The 17632-nt window shown below is 40.2% G+C and overlaps 1 protein-coding gene across 1 annotated transcript in view; it reads right to left on the bottom strand.

Annotated features, from left to right (window-relative positions):
• Window positions 1–17632, bottom strand: part of PLEKHH1 (pleckstrin homology, MyTH4 and FERM domain containing H1) — a 45237-nt gene that overhangs the window by 11749 nt on the left and 15856 nt on the right. The window contains exons 6-19 of the mRNA XM_009816130.2: window positions 15459–16465; window positions 12976–13054; window positions 12254–12342; window positions 11554–11704; window positions 10398–10537; window positions 9492–9602; window positions 7861–7947; window positions 6703–6864; window positions 5656–5736; window positions 4476–4655; window positions 4235–4343; window positions 3192–3304; window positions 2322–2498; window positions 1391–1488 (exon numbers count right to left, since the gene is read on the bottom strand). Coding sequence (XP_009814432.2) covers window positions 1391–1488; window positions 2322–2498; window positions 3192–3304; window positions 4235–4343; window positions 4476–4655; window positions 5656–5736; window positions 6703–6864; window positions 7861–7947; window positions 9492–9602; window positions 10398–10537; window positions 11554–11704; window positions 12254–12342; window positions 12976–13054; window positions 15459–16465 — 2584 coding nt within the window. The remainder of the gene's footprint in view (window positions 1–1390; window positions 1489–2321; window positions 2499–3191; window positions 3305–4234; window positions 4344–4475; window positions 4656–5655; window positions 5737–6702; window positions 6865–7860; window positions 7948–9491; window positions 9603–10397; window positions 10538–11553; window positions 11705–12253; window positions 12343–12975; window positions 13055–15458; window positions 16466–17632) is intronic.

The raw sequence follows: 17632 nt of genomic DNA on the forward strand, positions 1-17632 counted from the left end.
AAAGCATATTTATTTAAACTGGTCAAGAAACAGCCATACCCGCTCCGTCTAAAGAGACATAAGTATTCCTAAAGCTAGGCAGAAGGAGCTAAGCTAAGTCTCATTTAGCAACTGCTCTAAATCTAATCTTAACTACAGATGAATATAAGCACAGTTTGCTGTAATTTCTGTATGTTTGTTTCTAGCCCTAATAATTGTTTCATAGCCGGATTGTATAAATACATTTCTTCTTTGCTTCTGCTTAAAGTTTATTTGCTGATAAAGGTACTTTTGGGCTAAGAACCTGGCAGACCATCAGCATAGTAATGCTTGAAACTGATGCATTAAATCAGTTTCACGGAGCCCAGCACATCCTTATGAAATTCGATAGTCCCTAACAGCAGAGCAGCTCTGCTACTGAGTTGAATGGCCCGGTTTGGAATCTGGTAATGCCCAAGTTTGAAGAGATGGCTTCTAGTACTAGCCAGAAGATCCCTAACATGTTGCCTTAGCCAATGGAGAGAGAGCCTGAACATCGAGGAGCACCTGATATCTGCATTTTTGCTTCTGAAAACAAACAGCAAATGTGAGGCAACATACGAGAAAATAAAAAAACCTTGATTGAAGGAGTACACAGATTTCCTTTGCAATACCAGGAGACTTTTAGCTTGAGTTCCAAGTTGGACTTAGGCTGAGTATTTGAATATGAATATTTGTTTGAAATGAAACCACTCTTTTACCTATGTCTTAAGCAACAGTATTTTCTTACAACAGACAACTAGACATCTCTAGCTATGACCTCCCTGCCAAGGACCCAGTGAGATATGCTGAAGACCAGCCATGGAAACAAACAAAGAGCACAGCATGAACACTGGAGAACAACTTATTGCTGTTACAGTAGATCTTGCACTGTTTTCTTATAGGGGAAAGTGTTACACACTAAAGAGGTAACAGAACACAGTACTAGTATATATTTTAGGTTTTTTAGTTTTTCCTAACTTTTTATGGTTCCCCGAGTTGTTCTCTGCCTCACTTTTGTTCTGTCAGTATGCCTGCTAACCTGACAGCAGAATACAATCACCTAAAATTCTAATAATTCATTCTAAATTATTACTTTGGTCTGTCTTTCTGTCAGTAAAAGAAAGTAGCTGCATCAGCAAAAAACCTCCCTATGTAGCTCCAGTTGTATCTGCAAAAAGTTCTTTTCCACTCAGTTTTGTGAACTAGCTTAATCTAAGTGACAGATTAATGTGAATGACTGAAGAGGGGCAGCTTGATACTATTGGGAACCTTCTGTCCCCTCCCTCAAGTTATTTTTGCAGGTGTTAGTTACAAAATTGCTTCCATCTTTATCAGTAGTGAATGCAAAAGGCATTAGCTTAGCAGAAGAAAATGCTGTTGCAGTCTTTACCTGGGGTCTGCATGTCGCTGCAAGTGCTGTTTGATGTACCAGAGGAAATGATGTTGAGGCAGAAATAGAGGAGCACACAAAGCCAGGAGTTGCCAGCACTGTGAACATAAAACTGGACATCAGTCTTGTTCTGTACTTCTTGCCTGTTGTCTTTCATAGACTACTGCAACCAAAATGTTGGATGGTGATCAGTGCTTTTGGAAGTGACCATTTTTAGATATGTAGTTCAAGATGCTTCAAAGGAAAGTGATGGTCAGAGGACAGGCTGCTCTTCAATATCTCAACCTGGACGCTAATAAGAGGTGTTCTAAATGATTGGCCACTTTTGAAAATATTGGCTAACGTAACCAGAGCTGAGTGAATGATTAAGACTTAAATTAATATTTTTTTCCTATTTGCAACTGCAGGTTATAACAAAGAATACACTGGGGAATTTTGTTTCAAATTAGACCCATTGTTTTTCAACCAGATTTTATTTTCTCATTTGAGCTGGGAATATTATAATGAAGTATCTACATTCATGCTGTAACTTATTCATTTGATTACCCAATAATTATAGTGCAAAAATCAGATTTCATGCTTAATAGTAATATTCATGATTTGCATGCTGTTGATTAACTAAAATGGAAAACAAAATTAATACTATGTGGCAATTATAGCTAGCCAACACGAGCTACAAATTTTGATTCTGAATATGGCCTGAATAGACCATTTGCAACTGGTAAATGGTTAAATTGAAACTAAAATTTATTGTGTAAGTAGTTACATTCTCAATGTTTTTCTTTGCACGTCAATGCCGAGACTCTCTTTCCTCCAGCACACCTTTAGCATTTGCACAATTTTTTGAGAACTAGTCCCATTGCTAATTATTAAAAACATGGAATTAAATAGAAAGTATTTGCAGAGTAGAAGTGACAAAAGAGGAACTGACCTGAATGACTGAGTGGTTCTGGGGCTGTCGGCAGCTGGTCTGTTTAACAAGCTGACAGTAAATTTCATTCTGCAGCTCAGTATGCGTCAAGCAGACCTGCAGTGCTGTCTGGGCAAGTGACACGTGGTAATCAATACAGGGTGCCTCCACAGGGACATTGATGAACAGCTGACAGGACTGTAAAAGGGTGGAAGTTAGTCAACGCCATGAATACAGTGACTCTTCTCTGGTATTTTCCAGGACAGGTTCCCCAGATGTGTTACAGACAATTAATTAATTCTTCTATATAACCCTGAAAGGAGGGAGGAGAATAAATACTTATTTCCTATCCCTCCCTCTTTAGTTATGGCAACTAGAAAATTCACTTAACCTCCCCCAGCCTGAGGACCTCACAGGTCAGCAAGAGAATCGAGGGGAAAATGTGCTTCCTGCCTTCCATGCCTGGGTTTTACCTTGATAAGACCGTCCAGTCTTACTGCTGATCTTACACTTGTAGAGTGCAAGAATCAAATCCCCAATGGCTTCACCATTGGTCTTACTGACACGAATGAGTTTGCCAGTAAATTGTTTCTGTTTCCTTCAGTCCAACTGTTGGAGAGGAAAGAGGAAGGTAAGGTTAACTTTGAAGCGTAAAGCCTGTAGGGGACATTGCTCCTAAACCCAGATTCCCTACAAGGCAAAGTTAAACTTCCAGAGAATGAATGACACCCTAATATCTGACTGTCCTATTGTACATAAATGACCCGGCAGGCCTGTCTAAAGCAACCAATGGTGACAGTAAATGTTGTGACAAACAACATGACCTAACAATGTTGTTGCCTCAACAACAGAGCAAAATAACTGAAAACCATGCAATGTCCATTTAAATACCTTAAAAAGTTTCAGAGCTTCAGTCTGTAGAGCCTCCGATGGCAGAGTGGTGAGGGATGTGTGCAACCCATCTTTACTGTAGCACAACATAGGATGTTTCCACAGAGGAGAATCTGAGGTAGCAGATGGGTAAAAACATGCAGTGTCAGAAACAGAAGATAACAGTGTCCACTTTGAAAAGGAGCCTCACTGAAATGGCAAAGCACACAAGGAAGCAGCACTGCACTAGGCCACATTTATCTTTGGTGCCACTTCACTGATTTCAGCAAAAGCCTGCCATGAACAAGGCACCAGCAGCATTAGCCATCAGCAGAAAGAAGTATTGCCATCCTCAATCCTGCCATGCCAGAGCTTTTCAGCAGCTGGATTCTGGTGAGAAACTGCTCAGCTGCATGTTCAAACAAGAGACACAAACTCTGCCAGGGCAACTGCCTGCAATGGGGCTCTTTGTTAGTGCAAGTCATTATTCAACAGTAAGCAAGGTTCACATATAGGTCTAGGAATATGTGAGTGTGCAGGAAAAGAGTATTAAGTATGCATATGTTAATACACATTCGAGAACATAGTGCATAAATATACATGAACGAGTAAGTATCAAAGTGAGGAGGAACAGACGAGCATGGATGTACCTGTGAGGGTTTATATGTGCAGAGGAACAGATGTGAAGGCAAGCATGTGTGAGTATATTTAGAGGAGAGAGCATGCGTTTGTATGGTCAAGATTCCCAGGAAAGGAAAATCAGGACCAAAAATAACAGGAAAAATTAAAGCTCCAGTTCTTTATTTTAATTTGAATTAATGTTACAGAAGTTTCAGATGCTTTGATAAGTGATGTGACAATGTGACAGACCTGTCTAGTTTCACTACAATGTCTGTATTCTCTCTGGAGATGTTACTGTGGAACTAGGGGAAAAGGACACTATAGCACATGCTGTTCTGCTGAGAATCCCCTTCCCTCACCTTTGGCTGGATTAAAACTGGGAATTGAAATTACCCTTCCTTATGCTTTGCTACCGTGGAAAAAAGTTTGTGGTTTCTACTTACTAGGGTCTCCTTCTACATCCAATAGTTTTCCAATGAGTTGTTCATATGACGTGCCCACTGTGGCATTACTGCTACCAGCCGCTACGGTCAGATGGTACAGCCAAGTATTCTATGCATAAGGATGAGAACAGTATGGGTCAATTCACACCTTGTTTTCTACAAACAGGTTCAGTCTGTAGGCCCCATTTGTTCACTGATACCAAAAAGACTCTTGCTCTCCAAAAAAGACTGCCTTTTATACCTTCTCCTGTTTGGTGCGAATGAGTAAGTATGTGGGACTCTGGTCCTGTGGGTGAATCACCAACGTACAGTGGGATGAGAGAATTCCTCCACCAGTGGCTTCATAATCTTCATCAGAGTCACAGGAACGGTCTACTTCTTCCACTTTGGACTCACGCATAGGCAGATGCCCTAGGGGACACTATAAGGAGGAGAAGCAAGTTAGGTAAGTGTAGCTCATCTCCCACTATGGACAGGGAACACTGGGAAAGAAAACCCAATTCAAAAACATTAACAGTTCTATAAAATACAAGGAATAAACTATAATTCAGCATTTAACTAATGTAATTATATAATCTTGCATTTCTGTAGAATCTCTTCTCTTTCATCAACTAAAGTACTTACAAACTGTGTTACTACTTTTATTATTTTTCTTGGGAGAGCATCTACAGGTCAGAAGGAGAATATGCAAATAAAAAGATGGCCTTTCCCATAAGGTACTGCTTTGTTCCCATTACACTTGTCAGTTGTGTTTACATCATCAGTTCTGCAAGACAGAATGTGTTTTCTGATGGTCAGTTGCTCAGTGTCTTGAGCCACTGTTTTCCGATGCTGGTCAGACTTTCTGCTTGCTACTGGAAAGTAAGTACTTTTAAAATTACATAAATAGGTAGCTTCAGACAAACAGAGGATATCTGCTGTGCTAACTCTGGAGGTCAGTCCCAAGTATGAGTCACAGTAGTCCTTGATATTCTAAAACTTGGGTTTCAACATCACCAAGACAAAGTAATGGACCATTGGGCCAAGCTTCCAGAAATGGAAGCACATTATGCTGATTAAATGACTTCCCTCTTCCCATATTATCGCTGCTACTTATTTTCATAACAGTATACAGAATATATCAGGGCTACATAAAAGTCTGCTCTAAAGGCTTCACAAGACCAAATGGAGAAAGTGAGAAACAAGATATACAGTGATCTGAGAAAAAGCAGTCACTTGCCTTTTAAGTCTTTTGTCATTTTAGCTTAAAAAAAAATTTAAAAGAAAATACTGATTCTCTTTGTAGAGCAGATACTGTTAGAAAGGGAGAAATACAACCAAGGAAGAGCTTGAAGCATGAGACACAGAAGCAGTAAAAGGAAAGAACGCGTCATGAGAAATGGGAAAGGAGGGTTCAGGAACAAAAGGGGAAAAGGAATTACCTTATCTTCATGATTTCTATAATAGTAGAAAGTTTTTCCAATCAGTGCACACCAGACCAGCTTAGAATGACCATGCTTGACCTGTAAGGAGGACAAAGAAATACATATTTTAACATCAGCAGTGTTGCTGGAATGATTTTCTAGGATTTCAACTTTCAATTCAACTCTCCCTTAAAACCTTGCATATATTATTTGTTCTATGCTAATATGATCTCCTCTCAAAAAATACAGGGCACCACTTCCAAGAGCAGATAAGTACATCCCATCTAAGTAGGTGGGATGGGTGCTTATGGAAATGGATCTAAGAGTTTGTGAAGTATTTTACTCATTCATAACAACCCATCATTTCTGTATCCTGAAATACAATATTAAGAATAACTGTTTTAAGATTATAAAAAGGAGTCATTTCATCTCAGCAGGAAAAGACCGGTCAACACATAGTCTAAGGAACTGTTTCCCATTGCAGGTGAACAAGCTTCAGATGCAGGTTGTCTTTAGCCATCTTTAGATGCTGGCCAGAATTATATTACAAAATCCATAGGAACTTGGTATGCAAAACTAATCTATGGAAATAGCATAAAGCATAAGAATTTTCAGCTATTGTACTTTGTACTAACGCGCATGCAGTCTGTTATGATGTAAATGCTAATCTAGAACCATACAAGCAATTTCTTTGAAACTCTCCTATATCACCAAGTTAAGATCAATTAAATGTGACATTTAACAGCATTTCCTGTTGGTTATTTTTTTATTATGACATGCTGTGAATTCTGTTGAAGAAAAGCATACATAAGCTAGATATTTGTTACTACTTACTGTTTGACAAAGTCAGTATTCTCTCAGTAGCCCTGTTTGTCCTATTCCTTATCATTTACACAAATGTTCCTCTCTGAAACACAGAAATCTACTGCCACTTTTCTTTCTTTCCCCACTCTTCTAGGGAGTATTAAAATACTAATTTCCCGCTGACGTTTACTGTGCAAACCAAGAAGCTGTTACACTGTCAATACTGAGCTAAACTGAATAAACCCAGAAACAGTATTTTACCTTGGTGAGCCAACCTTTCACAGTAGGTTTAGCATCACTATGAGGAACGCCAACCGGACTGGTCACTTGGACTCTCAGGATACTCTGTAGGACATGAATCCATTCCTCCAGGATGTTGGGAGAGTCTGCTGTCAGGAAGTAGGTTCGCTTTTCTGTCATGAGCTGGAAGGAAAAGGAGTGAGTAAGCATAAATCTGCACACCTACAAATCTTTTTCTTCAGCTGCTGAGTTTCATTATCCCATACAGGGGTTTTTTTGGTGGGTCAGGAGGGATTTTTTTGGGGTAAGAAAAAAGGTGCTAACCCTCAAAGACCAAGCGAAATAACTGAAACTCAGGTGAAAAATTTCTCATGAGCTCTCTTGCCATTTCTGTTGGCTTTGTCTCCTCTCTCATCCTTTCTTGTTTCTCAGTGCTGCTGCTAATTTTTCATTTTAAAGGTGACTACATAAACAGGTTTTTTTGCTGCCTTCACTTTGTATTGCATTCTGCCTCCAATAGCTTGTGACTCTTCGAGAGGAAAGATGCTATGAATTTAATAGTATTAAGCCTTAGCAACTTCAGTTCCATAAGGGCAGAAGGTAGCTCACAGGTCAGGCCATGTGTCTTTCAGTCAGATTATGAGAGAAACTTTAATGCTGCCTTTACAATGAAGTCCTCTAATAATAATGACTTAAAACTGAACCCAGTGATGAGCTAACTTCTAATATTTTAGAAGTCAAATTCTAATAGGAATCCAAGACTTCAGATTTTTCTTCAGATCCTTCAGACATGTAAAATCAGGCTGGAGATCTTGTGAGAGGATTCTTTCAGAAAGAGGAGATCCTAGGTACTATCTGGTTTTAATTGTTATAAGAATCACTTTTTCCCACAGATTTCAAGCTCTCAGTCCTAACTGCAAAAAAGGAAAGTGCTGTGATGTAAACCAAAACAAAACAGAACTATAGGAGAATTTATTTCAATTTGAAAAAGCTGTATTTGGGTTACAATTTAGCTCTTTCCCCATTATTTATTAAACTAACTGCCTGGCTTGTGCCAGGAAACACAGGGGACAGATAAAGTTAGCTCATATCAGTTGAGACTTTTCAGCCCAAAATAACTGCTTTCTCACCCAGTCACTGAGCGTGTGGTTATCCACAGGATGAAAAAGCAACACTTACCTGGAATGTTTGGGACCCTTCACCTCTGACAATTTGGCACGAGGAATTCAGCTCCATCTGCCCTTGTGGTTTGCGGATAACATCACTCTGAGGAAAGAAAAGCAAACAACTTTTTCAGTAGGAAAAAACCTCAGATGGGTCTTGGAGTACTTAAATACAGCATAATATGCATGTGCAGGTTTGGTGTCTGCATTCACGAGGTGGAAAGGACAGCTGAAGGTTGTCAGGTTGAATATGAGACAGTGTGATCCCATTGCAATGATGAAGCAAAAGTCTCCTCAGTAGTGGCAGATAATATAACAAGGGTAATGGTGACAAATACTGTCTTACAAAGTTCAGATTGGACATTTGGGAAAAAAAAAACCAAACCAACAAACAAAAACCCAAACCCTCTCTTACTGTGTAGGCAATACAACACCAAAGAGGTACCCAGACAGTGGCTGAATTTCCACCTTTGGAAATTTTCAAGATTCAGCCAGACAAAGCCATGGGTGGTTTGATCTGCAGCTGGTGACAGTCCCTCTTCAATGTGTCAGTTGTAGTCCAACTGAAGTCTGGGTCTTCCAGAAGTCCCTTCCAACCAACAGTCTAAATTCTGCATATTTATGAAATTATTTTTATATGTATGTATGTATAGACTATATATGTATAATTTGCTTGTGGATTCTGATGGATAAACCTAGTATCAGAAATAAAGATGCCTTGTGCCCTAAGGTGTATTTTTGTCTTGTCAGAATATGACACCAACTTATAAAAATAAAAAAGTTGCAAATAAATATTCTCAGTATTCCTGACTGGTAAGCAAGATGTGTATATACACAGAAATACTGTGTAATTATGCAGGTATGGACGAAATTGCTGTGTACAGAAGAAAAAAGTATGGAAGGTGAATATCCCTAAATATAATTCTCTGTAGTGTAGCTAAGTACAGCAAAATAATGAAGAACAACAATAAACATATTTTACTGTATATATAAATTTTGAGTGCATACTGCTAGAATTTTTAAAATAACGCCACTTCATTTGAAACAGTTGTGAGTTATAAAAAGTATTTGGAAAGGTTTGAATGCACAAACATGCTTTCTCAATACTGTTTCATTGATCACTGTAAGACAGCATTTTGCATGAAAGCTTATTTTCAATTTTACCCTAGTTTTCTAATACTTCCATGTCCATGTGGGAAGATGAAAAATGAAAGAATCCAGCTTTCTTCCCCCTGAAAGCTGTAGTTTTCCTCAGAGCCCTGTATACTGACTGATGAGTACATATCTGTGCCCTCCTGGTATTGTAATTTATTTTTCCTTTATTTTCATCTTAAATGTGACCAAAGCTGGGCCATAGTATGCCTTCTGCTTTTCATCATCTGTATGAAGTTAACCAGTAGGTGCCAAGCTTCTGTCCTTGTGAACAACCTTTCATCTCCTGGAAAGTTCCACCACAAGGAGCTTCCCTACCTAAGCAGAGACCCATGGTTGAACCTGTGGGTCAGAAATAAAGCTCTTTGGCAGGACATTTTGGGGGACGCTTGCCCATGGCTCCCAACTCTGCCAGTGGTATCAGCCTGGAACTGGTTCTGCAGGCAGCCTTTCCCTGTGCCTCCACACAGGAGTAAATGTATCCCAGTGACTCACCGGAGACTTGTAGTACATGATTTGTCTGTTTCTTAGAACAAACCATCGTCTCTTCCACATCTTCACCTGGCTGCCCATTTTCAGCAAGTAACCTGATTTCTCCATGGGTTCCTGGAAGGCAAAGAGCAAGGGGGAGGGGAGGTTATCTTGCACCTCTCAAAATAAAAAAAAAATGAAAGAGTGCTGAAGTCAAGCTCAGACATTTGCTGCATCTCCATCATTTTCCGCTTTACTCTGTCAGATAGGAGTAGCAGCCATCTAAGGTCAGTGCTCTCTGCCCGACTTGGAGAGAGTCCTAGACTATCTGTGTAGCTGCAAATACCATATTGTGTTGTTTTAGTAAAGAAGGCATCCAAAGATAATTTTGATGATTGTTTGATGCTCCAAAAACTTACTTGTTTTCCTACCACAGCAGTGATTTTCCAAATAAAAGTGAAGGCTGTCTCTAAGCCATGATTAGAGTCCTGTTCCTTGTCTGCTTGATCTTTTACATTCAAGAGTACAGAATTTAATGCTGCCCCTGTTTGAGTTTTTTGTCTTGGCCAAAATATTCTATCCTTTCTCCTTCCTTCCTCTGAATTTCCAAACTTGTTTTGTCACAAAAGCGTAAGGCCATCATTAAAGTAGAATATGACTACAGGAAACCAGTACAGGTCATCAGGAAAGAATAGAGCCCTTGGTGCTTATACTTTTATTTAACCATGTAACGGAAATTACACCTTCTTTTGAATCATCAGATAGCGTCTTTTGATATAAACCAACTGGACCAACAGCTCAGTCTGTTAGAGCATCACTTTACAGGGGATAACTCGATACAATCGTAGTTATGCATTTTCTCTTTCAAGGCCCTGTTTGCAATCCCTTTTTTGTTGCATCCCTTCACAACTGCGAGGTGGCAAGACTTACAGTGCAGATTCCACCATCAGTGGAATAGGAAGATGTTCGTTGTAGCTTATGTTCTGGCTCTGAATAGTCACCATCCAAGGAGTAGGCATCAGGAGGGATGGCATAGTCACTCTCAGAGCTCAGTGAGGACATAGATACACCTGTTCCAAATGAAGGAAAGAATGAGAATCATGGCTAGACAGAAGCATGCACTGAATAGTGTACACTGTGAAAAAATTTTTGAGTTCACCATTAAGGCTTTTTTGTTCAAGAAGAACAAATCAGATCAGACTTCGGAAACTCAAACCCCACTAACCAAACTTCTGAGACTTTTTTTTTTTCCTAGGAAGACAAACAAGTAGTGAGAGTGAGTTTTGGATACTGTCAGTGAAATAATTTTGCTGCTGAATAAACAGAGATTAAAAACAGTATTAAAAAAAATTTTTAAAAATTAACAGATTTGTTATCTAAAGGACAGACATGCCGTGTTCAGCCTGGAAACATCCATTATAAAGCCTCAAGCCCCTCTCATCCAAACTAACAAAAAGGCTCCCTCACCAGCAATGGGGCTTTTCTTTCTGTGAATCTTCCACCACTGGTTCGTGGCAATGCGCAGACACATCAGTGACTGCTTCACAACAGAAGTTAAAGACATGAAATAGGATTCTATTTTATTGACTACCAATTGTAATGAAAACTCCACTCAAGGATCCAGTTTAACCCTCCCAGCAGTCAAGAAAAAATGTCCTAGCCAAGACCCAAATTACCTGATGCCTTTCAAAGACAGGAAAGATTTGCTTACTGGTCAAGAAATTACCAGCCAATGACAGAGACAAAAACCATTTTCTTTAATGTGTCAGTACTAGCTTGCTTACAAGGAGAAGTCACAGAAAATGTATGGATGGCTTCACTGGATGTGATAAATCTGGGAGATCAATCTTTCCCACAGTCTTAGCTTAGCAATTGCCTGGATGGAAATCTACCAGTGGTAAAAACCCATCTAAGAGGACAGGTTTCTATTGAGTAGCTGTTGATGTCTGCACACATTCTGGGAGAACTCCTTATTAGCATCACCAAGGCTGAGCATTTGCCTGTCACTGGTGATGCTGTTCAGGACATCTTGTCTCACCCATGAGGACAGAGTTCATGCTGCTCGGTGGCAATACTCCCACTTTACCTCTCTTCACTGCACGAGGGCTGCCTGGCACGCTAGCTTTCCTGTTCTCGGATCCAGCAGTAGAAGTCCTGAAGCTGGCATGGGAGCCACAGTCATCATCAGAGCCTGAAGACTCATCTAAGAAAGGCACATTGCTGATCTGTGTGGCTTTCTGGAAAACAGACCTGTATGGTCAGTGTGTGAGGGAAGAGTTTCCCCAGGACAATCCCTGCTCAAAAAGGAGACAGAGCAATCAATGCAGGCCCTTCATTTTCACACTGCCTTGCCCACGACTGTCCCAGGGCTCCTTATTGCCTCCCTTTCTAGTCTGAGAACTTCTAAGCTGGACTCTCTAGTCTGATCTATTTGGATCTCCTCTGGTTACACCCTCCCTACAAGGGTTCCACAAGCCCTGTGCTTCCCCATAAGCTCTCAAGAGTCCTCTTCCATTTCATTCTCTAGGCTACACCCACTATTACTCCCCAGGTTTCTACAGCTTCATAGTGCACACTGCAGCTTCCTGGACCCAAACTTGCTGCAATGTTCTGTATTCCTAAATACATTTATTATTCGCTACTCCTGCATTCTTTTAGTGTCCAGTACTTCCTGGCATTCTCTAATTTTCTTTCCTTCACTGCACAGCTTCATCCCATTCTCTCTCAAATTACTGGCAACCCTGGACCATGCTTTTCATAAGAGGAAAAGTGAGGTAACTCCTTACCCCCTTCAGCGTAGTGTAGACTGGCACTGTGACGTTTCTGTAGATGAGACAGGTAAATGGCCCAGAAGTTGAACACGAGAAATTGGAAACTGGAAAAATTCAGAGAGAGAGCAAGAGAGCAAATAATACAAACTGGTGAAAAGGAGAAGGTTTTAACGGAGAGGTACATGTATGTGTGTAAGAACTTATGTAGCCTCTTGGAACATCAAATAATGGAGGACTGCCATCATGGAGAGTTTGGCCTGAGAAAGGCCAGGGGATGTATTACTAATTACATACAACTCCCAGAGACAGCTGCAATGCTCCCTCCATTTAGCCTGTAAGACATCTTACCCACCCTGTGCTCCCCATGGTACAATGGCAACCCAGCGCACCATGTCCAAAGAGGTAGAAGCCGTAACAGGGGAAGGTGATGGTGAATCACAAAACTAAAAGAAGGTCACAGCCATGCAGAGACAGAACAGTGTCAAAGTGAAAGTGATGAAGGAGATAATGGAGTCCCTGAAGATATCACTAAATGTAGGGGCTCAAACAGCCCAGCATCAACCATCCCTGAGATTAGATGTATCCTCCTCCCTTCCTTGCTTTATCATGGCTATCTAAAAATCAAAAATTTACTTTGAAAACAGGCAAGAAAATGAAGAAATATGAACAGCCAGAAGCTCAGGTCCCATACTGTCACTGTAAACTCCCTCTAAGGATGGATCGTGTCTAGAACTTACAGCAGCTGGAAGTATCATTCACCGTGGCCACTTCAGACAACCTCATGCCAGACTTGGCCACAGCATAGATTCGACTCTCCTGGAACAATAATACCATGAACAGCAATGGTCAGTCAAAAACATGATTCCTGCAAAAAGAAATGCTTGTGTCACAGAATCACATCACAATCACACCTTTGGGCAGGAAGGAGGGGCCCTCTAAGAAAGATTGCTCCATTCCACCAGATGTTGGGTGAATGATCATTAGTGGAAATGTCCGTCTGTGTGCAATTCCCTGAATCACAACAGAGTTGGCTTGTAAATGCTACAGAGATGATATCCACAGACTGGAACACCTACATGCAATTATCAATAAATTACTATATCACAGCTTGGAAAAAGCTGTTTTTTCCACTTTATGAACAGTGCAATAAAATGAATCAAGAAGAGACCTAAACCAGGACAATTTATTGAGCCACAACCTGTAAAGGATTCCCATTCTCTGATACGGGAATGAAAGAAATGCCTGGAATGATCTCGATAAGCCTGTGTCTCAGTTATAACAACATGTGGAGCTTTCAGTTCAAAGGATCTCCAAGTGCTTCATAAATTGATAAAAATTCCAAGAGGTGAACCCAAACCTGTAACTAAATGCAATGTTATGACTAAGACATCAACCATTCTAAAATGGATAAAAATCAAAGCTAGGAATCATCTTGCTGCTCCTTACAGCATACAACCAATCACTCTCAGATAACACACATAATACATATATATGGAAGTACCCAAGACTGCAAAGTCAAGTACACCAAAAAAAGAAATTACAGACTTAGTATTTTCTGTATGTATATGCATTGTGATTTAGTCTCTAATGAAATATTGTGTCCATATTTTTCCCCAGACACTTCCTATTCAAGGCACATAATGGACATTTCTTACTGATTAAGTTGCTATTTAATATTCTATTCACACTTTAGTGTTTGATATACTTAAATTTGCCCTACTTGTATACACCTACTTGACTCTGGTCTGAAGACAAAATAACGGATTTTTCCTGTGGTGTTCTTGACTGTAATACTGCAATGCTTCATAAAGACTAATACAAAATGTTACAATAACCCTGGGAGGGACATGATGGGTGCTAGCGCTAGCTTCCAGAGAAGGAACTCAAACATAGGTTCTTTGAAGTATCAAATATCTTTGGAGTACCCATTTCAAGATGTCCAAGACCTGACTTTTTGAGAATTTAGCATCGTATAACACTGTTTGTAATGAAAACAACTGAATACAGTTGCAGCAGTGGAGTGCTCAGCGCTTCTTTAATTAAATTTACTTGCCAAACTCAAGTTAGACATTCAGAAGGTATGTGTGGAGCTGATGATCACCTGTGAAAAATTTAGCTTAAGGGACTAGAAGAACCTTACACTGGAACTCTAGATCAGAGAAAGGAATAGTAGCCAAGCTCCGAGATGTATTTCCCTTCTTCCAAGTGAGTACACTGTTCATGACACCTTTCTGACTTCTGCGGCAAATAAAACAGACATCTTGGAAACTGCGGTTTCTTTTACTACACTATGCAGCTTCATCCCCAGCACAGTTCCATATTATGGACTGAATGAAAAGAGATTCCTTTGTAAAAACAGCTGTTTAAATTAAAATTAAATTAAATTTAAATTAAACAGGGGTTTAAATTGGTATCATAAAGGACACAGCAAAGATCACAAATAATATTAAGTTTTCATAGAAAAAAATTATAAAACATGAGGATTAACAATGAAAGCTTGATTTTGCACCTTCAACTTCTTTGCCTATGTCTTTAAAAAAGCAAATTGACAATAATGGAATTATCTCTTTTGATACTACATTGATTTCCAGCAAGTTTATCAAGTTAGATTGACACATTAGCAAACAATCCAACCATCTGAACTAACAAGTACCTGAAAGTGATAACAACAGACTCCTCTCTCACATGAACTAAGCAATAGGACATGTATATTCACTTTATCAATGGTTTTCACATAGTTTTCCTGATAGCAGAAGTATACCATGAGATACAAATGCCGAGATCTAATCCATGTATCTATTCTAGCATTCACAGCTTTTTACAACCCTGAAACTATCTGGTCTGATCCATTCACTTGCATTTATGACTCACTTTTCTATCTTAAACAAATGACAATAGAACTAAAGATTAACTTTTGATGACCTGTAAGTATAAACCACAATGCAGCACCTCTTGACTTTTATTTTTATTCCTATGTTTCTTGAGTACTATTTTCTTCCATGGACTTTTTTTTTTTCCTTATAAAGGGAAAAGAACAAAAAAATTTGTCAGTGGAACCAGCATGCCCCATGATCTGGAACTGTCAGACTAGGTGATTCAGAAATGTGACTGACGTCCACAGGAAACAATTACTTGAGACCAAGAGCTGTTGTAGCCTAACTGCTGTGCACTACTCAAAGATAAGCAGCACTTCTCAGACTGTTGTCCTTGCATTTCTTACCCATGATGGGAATCTGTGCAGCGGTGGTGTGGGAGGTTTACCTCCTGGGTCAAGTATGCCAGCCTCAGAACTCACAGCTTCTCTTTGCCCTGCAGATAAGCGGTTGCTTTCCTCACATGCTCCAGCTTCTTCCCTCACTGGGACACGTTCTGTTTCCATCTTCTCCAGTACCCCATCATCATCAATATCTGTCTCCTTCACTTCCCCATGGCAGACTGGAGAGTCTGTTATGGGCTGGAAGGTGCTAGCCTCTAAGCTCACTACACGATGGAAAGAATTAGCTACCGGCTGAGGTTGGCTGTAATGTCTCTTGGCTAGTTGGATACTGTCTCTTGGCCTATTGGGAGTTCGTATTTTTGGAAAGGTCATACTACTGCCAAGGCTGCATTCCCTCCCTGGACAGAAAGAATGTGCTGTAACAGCTGATGTTGACACAACCGGGGGTGGCTCAGCAGTTTGGAGATGGCCCTCAAGCATGCTCATTATTTCTCCTGAGGAAGAAGAGTCCAGCCGGTGGGAGTGGAACCTGGCACTCAGATCAGAGAAGCGGGTGCTGTCCAAAGCCACTTGTTGCAAGGTTCTCACAGCACTACGGTTTCCTTCCAAAGACGACTCGAAAGTCAAAGTCTCAAGGATCCTTGTGGCCTCAGCTGGAGGGTCCAGTGATGAGGGATCAGAGCACCCTAACCCGTGTTCAGAACTTATAGCTGGAAATACATCTTTCTCTGTGGAGAGATTCCAGCTTGATGGGTCAGACGTGAGCTTCAGTGTGCTCTGGGAAAGCAGAGATTTATCTTCTCCATCCTCAGTAAAGGTGTCATTGGCAAGGACTATGTTTGCTGTAGAGAGGACACGTTTCGTAGGTCCTGTCTGACACACCTGTCTGAAATCAGGTGCAAGGAGCACAGATTTCTGGTCTGTCTTCTCAGCAAGAGAGGCCTGTGATGCTCTGGGCTTCAGAGAATCACAGCTCCAAAGAGATTCAAAGGGAGGAATGCTGGTCATATCTACAATGGAGGAGAACATACAGTTAGGGCATTCAAATGCTTTACTGTCTAAAATGTTACTTGCTAGTGTAAGTTGTTCATGTCAGTTGTATTTCAATAGCACCCTGGCCTGGTTAGGACTATACAGAATGGAAAGGAGATGGCTGGGCACAGCTATAACAGAAGTGCTATATATTTGTAACTGGGAATAGTACAGAAAAGATCAATAGGAAATGATTAATCGCTGTTTCTTACAAAAGAGGAATTAAGGGGTGCCTAATGAAGTTATCAGGCAGCGCGTTTGAAATTTACAGAAGGAAGGGGGTTTTTTTCCAAACAAAAAAGGAAAGAGAATGCTGGAGTGTCCAAAAGATAGGCCAGAAAAACTAATTTATCAGTGGTACAAGTAACAGTTTATGCAGAAGTTCTGTCCTAGGAACTTCCGAAAACACTGACAGCAGAAGCTGGAAGGGTACATGGAGAGAAGGACAGCTCTACTTGCAGTATTTTCTATGCTCTTTCCTGAAAGCCAACCAGAACACAGGATACCGGCCTAGGCAAGCTTTCAGTCTAACGCAGTATAGCAATTTTCACTCTTACCTATTCATGATTATGTGTCTTCTCTTAAAACAGCCATGAGAAGGAAGTGCACCTAGCCACACAATACTTTGTCAAAAGCCACCTAAGTGGCCAGAACACTGCTTAGCATGGCTTTCGACTTCAATGGACCTGCAGCGATTTAAGCCATCAAATAATCTGGTATGGTTCCTCCCATTCCTAGGGGCTAGATGAGGCTTCCAGCATCTGTATAGAGAACCTTCTTAACCATCACACAAATCAGTGAGGTTACTCTCTTTTCAAGAATTTCCCTGGAGCTTTTGCTATCCTTTTGTGCTATATGACCCAAGCAGTGCTTTTTGTCAACAAGTTTTATAACAGTTACTTACACATTTTTGCTGTAAAAACTTCCTTTTCTTTGTTTATTTTTTCTCTGCCTCTTCAGTTGCTATATTAGGAGATGACATAAAAGATAGATCCTAGATTGCCCCCGTTGTTCTTTGTCTATTTAGTACCTATACTTTATAATTCTTCTATTTTCTTCCTTTCCATAATTGCTAGATTTAGACTCATTTCTACAAGTTCTGCTGAATAGCAGCTTTAGGTTATGAGAAAGTGTGGATAAGACTT

This window comes from Gavia stellata, chromosome 7 (genome assembly GCF_030936135.1).
Source record: "Gavia stellata isolate bGavSte3 chromosome 7, bGavSte3.hap2, whole genome shotgun sequence".
Lineage (NCBI taxonomy): Eukaryota > Metazoa > Chordata > Aves > Gaviiformes > Gaviidae > Gavia > Gavia stellata.